This window comes from Podarcis tiliguerta, assembly GCF_965153285.1.
Source record: "Podarcis tiliguerta genome assembly, chromosome: 5".
NCBI lineage: Eukaryota > Metazoa > Chordata > Lepidosauria > Squamata > Lacertidae > Podarcis > Podarcis tiliguerta.
This window is the reverse complement of record NC_139538.1, coordinates 68,709,643-68,727,509: the sequence shown is the minus strand read 5'-3', so window position 1 is coordinate 68,727,509 and position 17,867 is coordinate 68,709,643. Positions and strand designations below refer to the sequence as shown.

At 45.0% G+C, this 17,867-nt stretch overlaps 2 protein-coding genes across 3 annotated transcripts in view; one reads left to right on the top strand and one right to left on the bottom strand.

The window, feature by feature from the left end:
* The window catches only part of LOC310678078 (prosaposin-like), a 41,163-nt gene extending 39,409 nt beyond the window's left edge, over positions 1–1,754 (top strand). For both annotated transcript variants that reach the window (XM_083441414.1, XM_083441413.1), the window contains exon 14: positions 201–1,754. In XM_083441414.1, the coding sequence (XP_083297540.1) occupies positions 201–236 (36 nt within the window). In that variant the 3' untranslated portion in view covers positions 237–1,754. The remainder of the gene's footprint in view (positions 1–200) is intronic.
* An 80-nt stretch (positions 1,755–1,834) lies between these two features.
* Positions 1,835–17,867, bottom strand: part of CDH23 (cadherin related 23) — a 406,157-nt gene continuing 390,124 nt past the window's right edge. The window contains exons 55-68 of the mRNA XM_083441382.1: positions 16,683–16,793; positions 15,492–15,621; positions 14,374–14,637; positions 13,680–13,841; positions 12,347–12,603; positions 12,048–12,145; positions 10,975–11,095; positions 9,975–10,054; positions 8,877–8,917; positions 8,299–8,359; positions 6,690–6,819; positions 5,961–6,083; positions 5,451–5,564; positions 1,835–3,240 (exon numbers count right to left, since the gene is read on the bottom strand). Coding sequence (XP_083297508.1) covers positions 2,914–3,240; positions 5,451–5,564; positions 5,961–6,083; positions 6,690–6,819; positions 8,299–8,359; positions 8,877–8,917; positions 9,975–10,054; positions 10,975–11,095; positions 12,048–12,145; positions 12,347–12,603; positions 13,680–13,841; positions 14,374–14,637; positions 15,492–15,621; positions 16,683–16,793 — 2,019 coding nt within the window. The 3' untranslated portion in view covers positions 1,835–2,913. The remainder of the gene's footprint in view (positions 3,241–5,450; positions 5,565–5,960; positions 6,084–6,689; positions 6,820–8,298; positions 8,360–8,876; positions 8,918–9,974; positions 10,055–10,974; positions 11,096–12,047; positions 12,146–12,346; positions 12,604–13,679; positions 13,842–14,373; positions 14,638–15,491; positions 15,622–16,682; positions 16,794–17,867) is intronic.

Sequence of the window (17,867 nt, the reverse complement as noted above, 5' to 3'; positions counted from 1 at the left end):
GTATTGGCATTGTCTCAGTGTTCAGAATCTTATGGTATCTGAAGGGCTTCAGGTTCCTGATCCCTGGTGTGAAAGGTGACAGCAAGATGAATAGGAAATCTTAGATACTCTGAAGTTTTCCTATATAACCCCATTTTCTTATGAGTTGTGCTATGAATGGAGAATGGCCTTCCTTGAGTCTTCCTCTCTTTTCCCCATAGGCCACTGAATACTGCAAGCGCCATATATGGAACTAGAGGAAGCCTTGCCAGTGGAAGAATGTTGGCTGTGGTTTTACTGAATGCACCCTGGAATTTGGCCGGGTGGGAAATGGTGAAATGTCTAAACACTGGCAGAACCACACCTTCCTTTCACACTTCTGCAGTGTGGCTGTCCTTTGGGTGGCTAGACTGCTGAAAAAGAAAAAAGCAGGGGGACTGTTTCCTTTGCTTGTGATGCTCTGAATTACTGTACATTTAGTTTTACTTTTAGATCCATGGTGGGGAAGTGACACGGGTAGGGAAGAAAAAGGCTGTGGTGGGATTTTATTTGAATAGCTGAGAATTTTGGTAAGACTCTTGTTTTAAAATGGGTAAATTGCGTTACGATCATTGCAAAACTGGCTGCTTAAGTTGGCATTTTCAGATTTCCAATACCTTCCTTGTCTAGCTAGCCTTTTAAGGTACAGCTATACTATACATTTAAACTGTTTTAATATTTCATTGCTTTTCTTCAAGGGGTGCTGGGAACAGCCAATCAGACTGTTGGGCCACTTAGTCGACTGTCTACTCTGCCAGCAGCACTGCTTCAAACAAATATATTTTCCCAGTCTTGTTATTTGAGATTCTTTTTACCTGGAGATGCTTAGAATTTTCTTTAAGACAGGTCAACTGGCACAATAATTTTAATTATATGGAGGGATTTCAGTTCTCTTAAATTTCTGGTGTAGACAGAAACAAAGTCTCGAAAAAAAGGGGCTACCCATTTGCTCATGTTAAGTACAGGCAGTTACTGGGTACTTATACTTTACCTGTAGAACGTAAACTTGGTGTCAGTTCACATGTACCTAACCCTGTTCTTTCTGAATGCAGCAGCTAGGGTCCTCAAAGGGATATGTATCACAATCGGCATGAAAGGCTGATTAAATGGTTACATAGGTACAGGACACAAAACAATTTGCATGATCAGTGGTTTGCTTGCTGGATTGGTGTAGTTAGGTAGACTGAATTTTAGACTAATTAGCACATAAATCCATGGCTGTTACTTACCAATAGGTGGGTTGAGTGCTGACCTACAAACTAAGGAACAAGTAATTTTAATTGTGTTTTCTCTGTACTTCAGGAGTAGTGGCAAGTGCTCAGGATAATATAGAACAGGCAGCATTAAGCAATAGCGTCTTTGCTCTACACCTCAATATGACATTTATCAAAATGTGTCTAAATATCAGTTCCAAAGCCATTAACTCTTGTTGCAGCTTGCAATTAGAGCAACAGCTGAGAGCGCTAATGACGCTTGAAAGCCATGCAGATGCCATATTTGTTGGTAAGCACAAGATAAAATTTAACAGGTACGGTGATGCAGAGGTGAATTGCTGTTGTTGTTTTTGCAAGGCACAATTCCCATGTCTGAAGCTCCTGTGTTCCATACTTACCTGTGTGTGAACCTGTTCAATATACAAGCTGAGAAATTATCCAGTTATTCCAAAAGGACATTATAATGAGCATTTTACCAATGCTTCTGTAGTTAAGAAACATTAAACAATTCTTAAAATTTGACACTGACTCTTGGTTTTTGTTAAGCAAACAAAGTGACCTGTTGTAAACCTGAATAATAAAAAGCAGAATGATGTTAAAGGTTAGCTTAATGGGCACAGTTTATTCAAACTGCAGACCTTTCACTGTGTGTGTATTGCATCGTATACACACTTCTGAATAAGAAACACTTAGCATTTTCCTTCTTGATAGTTTTATGGAGAGAGAATGTACATGCTGGTATATAGATGAGCACAATGACCACTCTGATTCCTCAGCCCCTACAGCAGTGTGTACTTAACCCAAACAAGCACCAAACTCTGTGCCCAAGCTGGAAGGGAAAGATCAAACACAGATTAACTGAATTCATGGATTATGTATTTCTGGTTCCTTTGACAGACCATTCCAAAAACGCTCAACACTTTACTGTTTGAAAACAAAAGAAGAAGAAAAAAAGGAGTACACACAAAACACTCTACGTTCAGAACCTCAATTAATATCACTCTTGTTTCTTTTGATGCTGCAGTGTTTTGGTAGGCCATCAAAATGAAGAAATGGCTTCAGTTTCTCCCCACCCCCTGCTTTCTGGAAAGGTGAAAACAGATAAATGCCAAACAGATTTATGGAGCTTCCTGAAGGTTATCACACAATTTGCTCTGTGCGAGTTGATGGTCATAGCATCTTAGCTGCAGCTGGTTAGCAGCCGTCTTCTCCCATCATCACAATCTCCACCACTAGCCTGATGGTGGAAGAATGTAATTGGTGCAACCCAGGACCTGTTGGGAGAGCCTGGTCATCTCCACCGATGGGGCATCATGGCACACCGTGGTTATTGCAACTCTAGCCTTAAGTCTGTGCCTCAGGGCCTCCCCATTGCTCTTTTTAACACTTTATATTTTAAAAATAAAATTTAAAAAGTTATGAGTTTAATGATGTGAGTGCCTGGTAGAAGCAAACAGTCCTGAGAACCTTCACCCCGGGGGTTAGGCTCCCCAAGGCTGCCCTAACAGCTGTCTTGGTCAGGTTTCTTCTGGAACAGGTGGTGGCCAGGCACAAGTGACCGAGGCCTCTGGATTTTCTTCTGCCCCTCTTGTCCCTTGGTCAGTGCTCTCCTCTGGCGGCGGCGGCAGTCTACGTGGGGCCAGGCTTCCTCGGAGCGCTACACCAGCGATGCCACTTCTAGTCATAACTCTGTGATTTCCAGTGGGCTCTCCATGATCACTTCCCTCATTTTGTGCATAGGGGTGGATTTGGCGGACTCGGTGCGGGCGTTCTTGTCACAGAACGCCCCACCGTCGGCAGTCAGTGTCTCCAAGGAGCGGCCCAGCACCTTCTGGTCATCCTCGGGAAGACTGTTGAGGTCAGAGGTTAGCAGAGTACCTGTACTCCCATGGACCACGTGGATTCCATCAGGTCCCTTGAGCTCAATGGGCTGCTTATGTCGGAAGCGGAGGCTCCCTTGGCTTGGACTCCTTTGCTCGTCGTCGTCGTCCAAATCGTTCTGGATCAGCTGGAACAAAACCCAAGTGGAAATCAACACCCCATAGTGCTTCCCGTTGCTTAGGCAGTGCTGTTTTCAGCTGCAGTTACATTCCCTTCCTGAGCTAATCTGGGAACAGGATAAAGGTCCCCTCTCAACCTAAAGACCCTGATTATATCTAGAGTTTGATTACCCCACTCAAAATTCCTATGTTTATAACACTCAAGCAGTTGGGTGACCTGGCTGATTCCAGTGGAAGTAACTGACATGCACCGAAATGCACATGGAACCTCATTCTCCATTGAAATGACTGGAGAAGCTGTTTCAGGCTAGGGAATTCTCTGCATATACTGGAGCTCTCACTCCTCAGAAGAGTCCACTGGTTTAGGGCTTTAAGTCTTCATTGCTGGGGAGTGCATGATTCTTGCCAAGCCCTTACTCTTTGCACTTACTCTTTGCACTGGGGGAGGAACCAGTGAGATGTCACAGAGTAGATTGAAAGGCTAAGCTATCGTTCTGTCTCCAAAGGGAAGTGCCTTCAGGCTTGGCTGCTGCTTAGATGGGAGCCAGCCTGAGACACCATACAGCCCATAAAATCAACAAACCACAAAGAGCAGGTATTTAATACTGTGCTTCTGTATAATGTTCTGCATTATATGTTTCTGATTTTAATAAGGTGGGCTAACCAATGGGAGAGCAGGAAGAAAGAGGATGTTAAGAAGCCTGAGCCAGCTGGAGAGTATTAAGAACACCAGGTTCAGGTAGAATACAAGCAAAGGCAGAAGGAAACCGGATTAGACAAAGATTGCAATCAAGCACAAAGCATTAACTGGTTCACCACTTCTGTGCACTTGGCTCAACTTACTGGGCATAATAAAGCCAACAGAGAGATTACAGAAGAGAAACAAAGTGCTCCCTGAAAGTTCTTCACACTCTGGCTACAATCCAGCAAAGTAAACTTTTTCCAATGTGCTTAAACATATAGTTTCTCCCCAGTGTATTGCTATCTGTTTCACTATAGCCTTCATAAACTGATGTGCAAGGAATGTCCTGTTACTACCCCCCCCAATTCTTCCACAAAAATCCTTGCAGCTACAGTTCTTGATGTTTAAAGACCATGTCCTCCTATTTTTCATCTCTCTGTCTCATGCCTTCTTCCTTTAGAACTTTTTTATTGCACTGTCTTCATCCCTCATTGCTGTGAGTCTACGAGCTCCCCTACAAAGTTCTCATTTATTAGAGAATTGCAACTTTCCTTTTGTGAACAACTGACCTAGGGTTTTCTTCTCTTATCTATATATGCCCCTTTTGGAAGTGTGATTACTTCACAGTGGTTGGCAAGGGATTCTAATGCCTAAAGCAGAGGTTTTCAACCTTTTTGAGTCCCACGGTTCCATTAACCAACTACATTCTTTCTCTGGCACCCTGTGGGGTCAGGGGCCCAGTTATGTCACCCCTTGCCTGCAGAGCTGGCAGTCTCTCACCCCTTTTCAAACACCCTCCCCTGTGGAGTGTTCCTTAAGCCTCCTCTCCTCTCCCCAGGTCTCTGGCAGCTGTTCTCTGAGCTGACACCCCCGCCCCCTTGCCCCAGAGAGAGGTGCCTCCCAAAGGCACCATTCGCCTGTGGAACTTATAGCCACAGCTGCTGCAATAAACAGCTGTGCAAGCCTTTGGGACACAAGAGGGCATCAGAGGAGGGAGGGAAGGAACAGAGGCCAATGTTGCCCTTGGCACCCCTGACCTGATCATTGAAGGCACTCTAGGGTGCCACAGCACACTGGTTGCAAACCAGAGGCCTACAGAATGAATTAGCACTGCAAATTAATTCAGTACTGCACTAAGAACATGAATAGACATGCCTAGCATGAGACTTTCAGTGCCCAGGAGGAGTTAGGACACAGAAAAAGTAGCTAATTCAGTGGGACGTGTTTGGGCAGAACAGGTCTGGGCACCCTGTGACCCTGCAGAGTTGGCCTGCAACAAATCCTTCCTGACCGTGAGCTATGCTGGAGGCTGCTGATGGGAGTAACACCTAGTGAGACACAGGTTGCACAGTCCTGTGGTGGAGAGGGGCTCCTTCTGCCTGTTTCATTGAACTCCTGCGCTCTTGTGCTACAGAGGGAAATAGCTATGAGCACCACACAATCGATACTGAAGGGTACAGTTCTGAAAAGCAAACACTACATCCCAAAGGGCACAACAAGCATTTTCAAGAACTCCCATGCACAAGCAGATTCTACCTCAGAGACTGAGGACTGGTCCCCATGACTGGTGGTGGCTTTATGCACCATCCGCTGAGCAAGCAGTCTCTTCAGTCGCATGTAATCATCCAAGACTACCTTTAAGAGAGAGCCCTGGAAGGAGGGAGGGAATGGGCAACAGGAGAAATTACACTCGGGCCCTTTGCCACGTTGTGCCGAAACTTACTCTGTGTAGGGAATCCCCGTGAGAAGCTACTCTAAATCCAGATATCCTCTCCATTAATAATAATAATAATAATAATAATAATAATGGCTGAAACATTTATCCTTAAACCTTCTAATAAATCCTCTTGAATCACACCTCGTATAATAATCCTCATTAAAATGGGATTCTTGCCACATAGTGCATTCTGCGTGACTATCCAAAACAACTGCATTCCAAGATTGGATTGCAGACGAAACATGGTGCTGAGAGTTCTGTCCTCTGGCCAAGCAGTGCCACAAACTGGAACACTTTACTGAACTGAGACTGAGAATAATAGAACATACCTTGATGGGCCCTTCTCGCATGATCTGGCCTAGCTTGGCAATGTTGTCGTATTCCTGAATGGCTGCTCTCAGATAGCGATCTTCTTCGGGTTTGGCAGCCGAAGGCTCTCGGCCAAATGTTCCCTAAAAAGAAGAGGTTTTTAAAATAGCTTCTCTCTCTCTCTCTCTTTGTCTCTCCAGACCTGAAGGAAAATCCATCTGGGAATCTTTTCCTAATGCCCCTTGCTAACATTTGTCTACAACATGCCCCCCCCCCAACCGCAAAATTTAATTACTAAGCAGGACATACGCCATGTTGAACAAAATCTCATTAACAATGAACAACAAGTACATGCTACATGACTGACTCTAATTTTCCATGAAGTGCATCATAGCAACTAATCTTAGACTAGGAAGCGCTAAAGTTAATGTAGCAGCTACATTGCTGTTGATATGCCATTGCTGCAGCCTCTTCCTACTGGGCAACAAAGGTGCAGCTGGATTACTAGGCCTGGACGAGAAAGGAGTTAAGAATAGATAAATGAGATATTCTAGCACAAGGGGATGGTGATGATTGACAAATAGTGCCAATTCTAATTTATGCACACAATCAAAATGCCTTCTTTTGCTTCACATTAATTTGAATTCCCTTTCATGCTGGCATGGGCTACAGGCTAAAATTAGGACAATGTTGACTATACTGTGGCTTTAATCATAGTATAGCAAGCAAGCAAGCAGATGCTCTCTCACGTGAGTCCTGGCTGGGCTGTTCCACAGATCTGTTATTTCACTGAGGTTCTCAGGCAGGTCATCCTCATGCTCAGCTTGTGCTGCTAGCTCCAGGTTTCTGCAGAAAGGGTCCAGCCACACAGGGTTGGCTCTAGAAAGGATACAGGATGCCTACAATAAACAACTGCAATGGGAAACCATCCAAGAAAAATCCACCAGTTTGGCCCACATACTTGTCAATATACTATCTCAGATAACTTGAAGCTCTCCTTTTCTTTAAGCTCATGTTTTCAAAGATTGCGCTATTTACAAAGATTGTGCTGTTAACAGTCACCTTCAAAAGTAAGAATCATAATAATAATAATAATAATTTATTATTTATACCCCGCCCATCTGGCTGGGTCTCCCCAGCCACTCTGGGCGGCTTCCAAAAGAATATTAAAATACTGTGATACATCAAACATTAAAAGCTTCCCTAAACAGGGCTGCCTTCAGATGTCTTCTAAAAGTCTGGTAGTTGTTGTTCTCTTTGACATCTGGTGGGAGGGCGTTCCACAGGGAGGGCGCCACTACCGAGAAGGCCCTCTGCCTGGTTCCCTGTAACTTGGCTTCTCGCAGTGAGGGAACCGCCAGAAGGCTCTCGGTGCTGGACCTCAGTGTCCGGGTAGAGCGATGGGGGTGGAGACGCTCCTTCAGGTATACTGGACCGAGGCCGTTTAGGGCTTTAAAGGTCAGCACCAACACTTTGAATTGTGCTCGGAAACGTACTGGGAGCCAATGTAGATCTTTCAAGACCGGTGTTATATGGTCTCGGCGGCTGCTCCCAGTCACCAGTCTGGCCGCTGCATTCTGGATTAGTTGTAGTTTCCGGGTCACCTTCAAAGGTAGCCCCACGTAGAGCGCATTGCAGTAGTCCAAGCGGGAGATAACCAGAGCATGCACCACTCTGGCAAGGCAGTCCGTGGGCAGATAGGGTCTCAGCCTACGTACCAGATGGAGCTGGTACACAGCTGCCCTGGACACGGATTTAACCTGTGCCTCCATGGACAGCTGTGAGTCCAAAATGACTCCCAGGCTGCGCACCTGGTCCTTCAGGGGCACAGTTACCCCATTCAGGACCAGGGAATCCTCCACACCTGCCCGCCTCCTGTCCCCCAGAAACAGTACTTCTGTCTTGTCAGGATTCAATCTCAATCTGTTTGCCGCCATCCATCCTCCAACCACCTCCAGACACTCACACAGGACCGTCACCGCCTTCACTGGTTCTGATTTGAAAGAGAGGTAGAGCTGGGTATCATCTGCATACTGATGAACACCCAGCCCAAACCTCCTGATGATCTCTCCCAGCGGCTGCATATAGATGTTAAAAAGCATGGGGGAGAGGACAGAACCCTGAGGCACCCCACAAGTGAGAGCCCAGGGGTCTGAACACTCATCCCCCACCACAACTTTCTGAACACGGCCCAGGAGGAAGGAGCGGAACCACTGTATGACAGTACCCCCAGCTCCCAGCCCCTCCAAGACGGTCATAGGTGCCAGAGGCCAAGATTGTCTTTAATTAGGCACGGTCAGCATTCGGATAGCCTCTTTTAGCCAGCGTTAAACTTTTCAGAAATTGTTGACAACTCACCCATCAAAGGAATATTTATTTGTGTTTGGCATATCCATGATGTCCATGAAACCTCGGTTACCTGAAGAAAGCAATGTGTCAAATTTACCGAGAATCATTCACATCTGTTGAGTTTAGAGTCTGACTTATAAAAAATCGTTTTTTGTTGACCCCGTGCTTCTACCAGCAACGAGACACACAGAAACTTATCAGCTAAAGTTTTCCTCACTACTTATCATCACATCAAATAAAGTTTCACAGTTTAGCCTTTGTTAGTTTGCTTCCACACAAGCAGTTTAGTCTAGAATTTACATCCTTTATTTATTTACTTTTTAATGGAGTTGCCATTGGAGTGCAACAGGGTGGCAACACAACATCAATTGTTTTTCAGGCTTAATTAATTTCATTTCCAGTTGACTGGAAAAGCAACACTTCACCAGCACCAAAGAGTCAAGGACTGGAAGCAACCCAGGCCAAGCTGCTGGTCTTATTATTCACCGTATGGTGTTATGAGTGATGGCTATCTCATCATATTCTTCAGTGTCTATTTCCTTCCCAATGGGCGAGGGGGACAAAATGGATCTTCCAAGATCTCTTACCTGTGGAACCGGCCACAATTGCTTTCAGTTTTCTTTTGTGCCTGCAAGACACAAAATAACTAAGGGGAAAGAGCACAAGAATTGTATTGTGAAGTCTGTTCATCATACGTGTAATGTGACTGGCCCTTTAACATCCTCTCACATACTGTTCTGAACCAGTAGAAGACTATTGGTTGAGAACCTTTGCTACTGAGTTCTTTTGCTGAAATTGGGTTTCCTCCCTGGTTTCCTCCCCCCAAACCTTGAAGTAATTCTCTATAAATCTAAACATCTTTAAATATATTAGAGAGGCTATGTTTTAATCCAGTTCAGTCATGCTCCTTGAGATATACAGTGGTACCTCGCAAGACGAATGCCTCTCAAGACGAATGCCTCACAGGACGAAAGAGTTTTTTGTTTTTTGAGTTGCTTCGCAAGGCGAATTTCCCTATGGGCTTGCTTCGCAAGACGAAAACGTCTTGCGCCTTTTTCAATGCATTCCTATGGGAAACCGTCAATGCATTTCCTATGGGAAACCATGCATCGCAAAACGAAAAATTCACAAGACGAAAAAACTCACAGAACGAATTAATTTCGTCTTGCGAGGCACCACTGTACTAATATACCTAATATTTTAAAATAAACAAAATATTGTTCCACCTCTCAAAGGAAGATTGACACCAGAAAACAGATTTCTCTCCCACTGAACATGTAAAGACCTGTTGCATGTTTCCTCATGCAACTCAACTTACAGTTCTGATGCAGAAATATTTGATTAAAGCAGCCAAATCCCTTATCATGAACTTGGAAGATGAATCCACTTTTGGCAGCAGAGAGAGTGTGCAATTCAAAGGTGTCAGCCATAAATCACCAAAAAGGGAAATTCCCTCCCTGCAACCTGGGTACACGCACTTCATCCACTTCACCCTCCCACAAGGCTATGTTCTGTGGTGGAAATCTACAGCCATTACTCCTTTTAGAAATCCCTGAATCAGAGCTTCCTCCTGTGCAGTATGCAAGGGTTTGATGTCAGCTCCAAAAATACATTATTATTATTATTATTATTGTGGCATCTGAAATACTCTGCCCTACACAGTGCAAGTGCTGGAGGCTACTCACGCTGTTCTGTAGTACCAGTTCATGAGGATGAACAACATGGCTGCCAGGAAGAGGAGAATAGCCAGAATAATTATTGCCATCTAGAAGTGGTAAGAAACAAAACAAAAACAAAACTAACTGTTACGGCAGGGATAGGATGTCTAGGAAATGGCTTGGCTACTGACCCAGTGTAAATTGGGGTACGGGTCTAATGAGGTCTGCCAGATTTTCCCATTTGGCCTGCTAGGCCATTCGGCCCAAGCTGCCCATCACCTGATGTCATATATGATTACGAAGAGGCTGGACCAAAAAGATGGCTTCTGAAGCACCACCAATCAGCTGTTTGATGGGACTTAAAAGCAAAGCACAGAGCTCCCTGTGTGGTGTGCTCTGAAGCCCTGACGCCATTGTGAATTCAAGTAATTGACAGGCCCTCACTATCTGATAGACATGGCCTGCAGGGGTAGGGGAGATAAGGATTTGGTCCACACCCCCCCCCATAAATATTTGCCCTAACGATGAGATATCAATAATCTGACTCGGTGATTCCAAACTGCATTCATGCCCAAGTCACAGGGAGAGAATATAAAAGGAAATGAATGGTGAATCCACCATTTAATGGTCACTCTAATAAAACGATGGCGAAACCCAACATCTTTTTGATACCCACCACTACAGATTCCTTTCATGAAAGCTCCTTTCAATATGGCTTTAGGACTTGTACCTGCACTCTTTTCACAAAACAGTTAATATAAGGTTGCCAGCTGCTTTCCAAATAAGTCCTTTTTGTGTGTTTTTAATAGAAAGAAGTTCAACAGGTGCATTTGTATATCTTGGCAGCTGCATGCTTTTTAAAGAATCATGAACTTGTTGCAGCAAACCTAAGGAAACAGTTTATGAAGGGGCAGTTCCTTTCAATGCAGCCAATTCCGAAGAATGTGGGGGACCTCCTCCCAAAAAGCATGAGAGCTGGAAGCAAAGTAAGCTTGAGAGAGGGAAGGACCCCCCACCTCCATCTTACCTGAAGCGCTGACATGTCATCTGGAGCCCTGGCCGTGATTGCTGGTTGCACATCCAAGACATTGTAATTCCGGAAGAGATTCCGCAGCTGCTCCTTATTCTCATCAATCATCTGTATTACTCTAGGAAGAGGGTTAAACCTTTATTTATGGATTCATCTTCCTAGTGTTGAAAACACACTTTTAAAAAGTGTTAATGGCAAGAACGATCAACCCTCACCTCCCAGCTATAATTTCCAACTCAAGAGATCCTGGAAGCAGGAACTCATTCCATTAAATTGCATCTGAAGAGTCATGAAGCCCATCATTCAAATTCTTTTTTTTTTAACATAGTTGGGGGACCTGACACCTCCATGTGTTGATTGACTCCAGCTCCCATCAGCCCCAGCCAGCATGGCCAAGTATGATAGGAATTGTAGTCCAGTATCACCTGGAGGGCTGCAGGTTCCCCATCCCTGATCTTAAATCAGGTGTGAGACTCACAAAGGAACGGGACTGCTAGATTAGCAAGAAAAGGCTTTGCACAAATCTCTGCCATAAAGCAACAACAACAAAAACCCTTTCATGGTGAAGTAATCATTATATGAACTAGAAGGGCTGTTTCAATTCAATATTTATTTTTAGTTATGATCAGCAGAGGTTGCCGGGGTTGGCTACCACTGCTTGAGGGTCTTTCTATCTAATATAAATACTAGTATCAGATGCCAGCTGACCAAAACATTGCCAAAACACTAGGACCTGGGTCTAAGACTCCTCGTGCTTGTGACAGGAGAGGTTGTTATATCCAATGACATTATGCAGCCTGCCTCAATATGACACAGTGCCAAGCATGGTTAGACCCATGTTTTATATCAGCAGCAGAACTGAACGAATCTTTAGCTGTGTATCCAACAAAAAAGTCTCTTCCTAACTGCTGTGGCTTAGCAAAGACAACTCTGTAGAGGAAGAGCCATTATGGTTTGATGTGGCTAAGAAGGTTTGTGGGAAAGTTCTCAGCTCAAATCTCACCTAAGCCACAAACCCATTGCTGCGTTTAAATCTAAACCTACATAGAGGAGACACACGGAATCTTTACCGTTCTACATCCAGAATCCGGTTGGTTTCCCGGTTCACCACGTGGATCAGCAATTCCGTTTGGGCAAAGTTCACACGGCCTTTTTTGTCAACGTGGAACTATGGGAGACAAGAGAAAAAAAGGTGTCCCTTCTCCTATCCCATTCTTACATTTCCCTGTGACTAGATGGCTCCAGGGCACGCACCCCCAAAGGCTGGTTTTGCCAGGAAATTGGCCAGTTTTCCACCTCTATTTCTTTGACTGAGAAAGATCAACTGCTTGTTAAGGAAATGAATGTGTTGCCCCAAAGCAGCAGTTACCTGAACGTCATCCGTATTGACAATGGCCCCCGTGATGTTTGACAATAGGCTGATGAACTCTTCCTCAAATTGCCGTACTTTATCTGGGATCTCGTTGATTATAATCTTCACCCGTTGGTCATCCCGCAGGATATAGATTCCCACAACCGCAGTGTCGTTATGACCAGCCAGGTCTGAGGCCATGACATCCACCACAAAGTAGCCAGGGTTGTAAGCAGTGAAGAGGTCAAAGGTTCGAAGAATCCCGTCTAGGTTACCTTTGAGAAGAACCAACAAGTGACCCTGCATGGTCAGAATCATCACATGATGCAGCCATGTTGAGATTGCGCCATATGAGGCTGCGTGTGGGAGACAGCATGCTTCTCCATGTAAAAACCTTCCTGAACATAAAAGCAGCACAGCAGGTTACAAGGTTTTAGCCTAACCACCTCTCTGAAGTGCTAGTTTTCTAAATGCTTGTGATATTTTTTAAAGAAGAGGGAGCATCCAGTCATTGCAGCCTGAAATGGTATATACCAAACAGGACTGTACCACCTGAGTGCTCCGAATACATGTGAATTAGCCTTTAGTTTAACTCACTTCCAAGACCAATTAAACAGTGGCTCCCTTGTATTTGCAGCAACCAAGATCTACTTAAAGAAGAACGAAGCAGGCAGAGATTTTAAGTATAACAGAAAGACTTGTTTTGTCCTGTGACACTGTTATACTCAAAAACCTGCCACAGTACAGTGCAAAGTATCCTGAAGCTGGGTCTCCAGCTGTTTTTGGACTACAGTTCCCATCATCCCTGACCATTGGTCCTGCTAGCTAGGGATGACAGGAGTTGTAGTCCAAAAACAGCTGGAGACCCAAGTTTGGGAAACCTTGCTATAGTGTAACCTCCAGCAAAGAGATGCTGAAGATAATATAAAGCAGTCTTTGTTGTATGGCAGCATCCCTGTCAGCAACTTTCCTCAAGCATGACTGATTAGCAACCTTATGGATTATATGACCATGGCTCTATTAGCACACAATGTTTTGCCTTTACGAGGGCCGGCCCACCCATGAGGCAAGGTAAGGCGACCACCTCAGGCGGCAGAGTCCACAGGGACAGCAGATCCCGATGTCTATCTTTTCTTCCCCCCTTTGCTCCTGATGTTGATCTTCCCTCACCCATTCTTCCCTGACAGGGAAGTGGGCACCATTTTGGGGTCCGCCTCAGGTGCCAAAATATGTTGGTCTGGCCCTGGCCTTCACTATGTAAACTTAGCAAGGCTAACCAAATGCAGCACAAACAAGCGAGACAGTTCACTCGGCACGGGTCCCTCCCCATGCATGCTGTTGCCTTTCTTACCAATGCTGAAAATGTTGGCCACCTCCTCAGAGTCGTTGGAATGTTGCTTGATGTAACGGATACCCAGAATGCTGTACAAGACCAGGCTATTGTTTCCCACATCGGCATCCAATGCAACAAGCTTGATCAGTTCGGAACCCACTTTTGCATCTGTTGCTACCCCTTTCGGAAAGGGAACAGGGTGGGGTGAGGTAGAGAAGTAACAAAGGAAAAACCCCAGAGGGAGAAAATAACAGAAGTAGAAGTCATTTCTTGGGAAATAATACCTACATCAAGGGTGGCCAACCTGTGGCCCTCTGGCTGTTGTTGGACTACAACTCCCATCAGCCCTGGCTAGCATGGCCAATGATCCCGAGATCATGGGAACCGTAGTCCAAGACAGATCTTAAAGATCCCATTGTACATTGTGGTAAAGAGAGGTCACTAGTCCTCCATTTTGAATGCGCTTATGCACAAATCATATATAGTTTTGCCACTTCACGATACAATAGTAAAGATTTTTACATCAGTCCTAAAATTTTACTTATTATAATAATTATAATTATAATTCCTTTTGCAAATTGGCTTTGCCCAATTTGCCTGATTATACCAAAATAAACACAGGCTGTAAAACAAATGATAACTAGATTTTTCTTCTTCTAAAATCGCAGTAATTCAATTAGAATGGGCATTGCTCAAGTGGAACCATCACTACCTGCTGTGTATTCTGATTTGGTGAACCGGGGAGGTTGGTCATTAATGTCATCCAAAAAGATCCGTACTTCTTGCAGAGTAGCATCAGTGCTGAGATCCATGGCTTGGATCCTGGTTGCCCGGCGACCCTGGGGAGGTGACCAGTTCCTATTGCTAGAGGCTTTGACAATGAGAGAGTAGAAAGCTTCTTTCTCTCGGTCCAAGTCCCGCAACACCTGCAATTTCCCTTCCCGACTCAGCTGGAAATTATTCTCTCTGTTACCAGCTGGGAAAAAAGAGAGAGAACTAGTCAGTTCTGTTTTAAATTTGTTCCTCTCTAAAATGAGATTTCTGTAGTCGTATTAGTGTGGGTGGGTGGGGAGGAGAAAGACACAGAAATTCCAATTAGGTTTCCTCCAAATTTCTTCACCCTTCAATCCCATTATCTAATGTTCACGGGCTAGTCCTACCAGGTGGGCACTCAGCAGTGCAGCTGTGGAGGTGAAAGGTAAAGGACCCCTGGACGGTTAAGCCCAGTCAAAGGTAACTGTGGGGTGCAGTGCTCATCTCGCTTCAGGCCAAGGGAACCAGTCTTTGTCCACAGACAGCTTTCCATGTCATGTGGCCAGCATGACTAAACCGCTTCTGGTGCAACAGAACTCCGTGATGGAAGCCAGAGCGCATGGAAACTCTGTTTACCTTCCTGCAGCAGTGGTACCTATATATCTACTTGTACTGGCATGCATTCGAACTGCTAGGCTGGACGGAGCTGGGACAGAGCAATGGCAGCTCACCCCGTCACAGGGATTCGAACTGTTGATCTTCTGATTAGCAGGCCCAAGAGGCTCAGTGGTTTAGACCACAGCACCACCTGCTCCTGCAGCTGTGGAATTGAGCTTCTAACCACATATACATGAATACATACATACAGGCAACTCTCCATTTGCGCACAATCGGCATGCACACGACTGCTGCTGCACGTGCCATTCTTGGCATCGCAAGGGGGTGGCAGTGGAATGGGGTAAATGGGGAGTTGCCTATCTCTCTCTCTCTCTTTCTAAAACACTGGATGGTTTGATACAAGCATAAGGCAGCGTGAAAACCATCAAAGGACAGTCTCAAAAAAGAAATGAAGTCTACCTGCAATGAAGTAATAGACGATAGCATTGGAGCCCTCGTCAGCATCTACTGCTCCAGTGACATTGCCCACCACTGTACCAGGACGTGAGTGTTCAGGCACAGAAAGAACCTGATAAGGGGGAGACCCTTTCTGCAGGAGATGTTGGGAGAGATGGGGAGATAGAGAGGGGAAAAAACCACATGTTAAAAGGTAGCAAAAACAGACAAGCATAAAGTCACAAATGGTAAACATGTGCAATACTATCAACAACTGACTGAATGAATTGCATTTGGGGGTGGGGGACTGCAAGCAAAATATTTTTTTGAACCTCAAATAAAATTTGAGGTGCGACCAATAATACAAGATATATAAAGACAGCTAAAAGAAGCAACCTAACTTTCCCCTTTGCTCTTCCTTGAAAGTCTTAGCTATTTTCTTTCTTTCCATTTCAATAGTGTTTTTTTAAAAAATCCCCCCACCTTTACTAATTTTTTAAGGAGTTAAATTGTCATCCAAGTACAGTGGTACCTCGGTTTCCAAATGTCTCCGTAGTCAAACGTTTTTGTTTTTGAATGCCAAAAACCAGGAAGTAAGTGCCTCAGTTTTTGAACGTGCCTTGGAAGTTGAACAGGAAACACGGCTTCCATTTTGAGTTTTCCGTACTGAGGCTTCCGGTTTGAAGCTTCTGGAACAGATTACGTTTGAAAAACGAGGTACCACTGTATCTATATGAACACTACTCATAAGATTAAAAAGCTGCAGATGAAAAAAGCCTTGAGAGCAGGGTGAACAGTGCATAGCTTGATGCAACAGCGTTGTGAACTCCTAATATCACAGCATAACCTTTTCGCTGAAAACCTCCCTGACATTATGCCAAAAACTACGCTGCCATCCTTTCCCAAATGTCTCCCATGCATAGATCTCAGGCAATGGGTATTTCCTATTTGTCTGCTGTCGTAGCAGAAATGAAGCAAGAAGAAACTTTCCCCTATGAATAACTGAACATTTCTCTAAGATCAAAGAATCCCCAGAATTTCCAGGGACTCCAATAAACTATTACGCAGAACGCATTCTGCAAACTGCATCCTGCGAGGTGGAGGTAAGAACAACCGTTCCCTGTATTGCTCCCGAAGGAACCCGATTGTTATTTTGGGACCTGGTATTCCACTGCTCCAATGAAGTCCAAAAGGGGAAGGGATAGACCTGCTTACAGGCGGCTTCAGGAAGACGGGCTCGTTGTCATCTATATCATCCAGAGCCACCTGGAGGGGCTGCATGGTCTCGTAAGGTGGTTGGCCTTGGTCACATGCCACAATGATCAGCTGCAGGAGGAACACACACACATACAAAACAACAACAACACCTGGTCTGTAAAAGGGAAGCTCAAAAGTTCCGGAAAGAAACCAACATTCATTTCCCCCTTTCCTCCCCATGTCAAAGGGAAGACTCTACTCCCTAGCCACTCCTTTGAGTCAGAAAGGGGAAATAGGCAACAGGGGCATTTCTTAATTTAGGATATAAAATGAAGAACAGAAAGTTGGTTCAGTGTCTCAGTTCTGCGTCTGATGGCATTACATGGGATTAGAACTAATAAGTAGTTTAATTTCTTCCTCATTTTAATAGCCTGACTGGCTACCATCGGGAGGTGGCTCTGATCCTGATCAGTTCCTACCCTCAGAGGCCAAATTGGACAGGTGACTGGCAGGTGGCGCCTTGGTGCTGCACTTCCTAAGCCGCCGGCAGCTGGGTGCTTGGGAACTGTAGTGCTAGGGTGCTTTGCCTTGCTTGTAAGCACTAAGCAGCGGGTGGCCAACCTACTTTCTGAGGGGGCCAGATGTATAGTGGTACCTCAGGTTACAGACGTCTCAGGTTACAGACGCTTCAGGTTACAGACTCCGCTAACCCAGAAATAGTACCTCGGATTAAGAAATTTGCTTCAGGATGAGAACAGAAATCGCGTGGCAGCAGCAGGAGGCCCCATTAGCTAAAGTGGTACCTCAGGTTAAGAACAGTTTCAGGTTAAGAACGGACATCTGGAAAGAATTACGGTAAGTTCTTAACCCAAGGTACCACTGTACAATCAACTGTGTTGGTTTTGCAGTCAATTGAACAGACTTGAACCCACTGCCCGTCAGCAGATGGACAGTGACTCCACACCCACTTTCTGCAGTGATTGGCTGTGTGACTGAGATCCCTACGGAATCCAGCCATGTTTCTGTCAGCCCCACATCTGAGCTCACATTGGATGTCAGGTATGGGACAGGTGGGCATGGTTTGGGGGAAATGGCTTTGTGGTCCAAATCAGAACCAACCTGGCCCTGTGGGATGGAGGCTCCCCACCCCGGCCCACATTAACAGGTTGAACCTGTGACAGCATTGCAGTAGACCCCTATAAG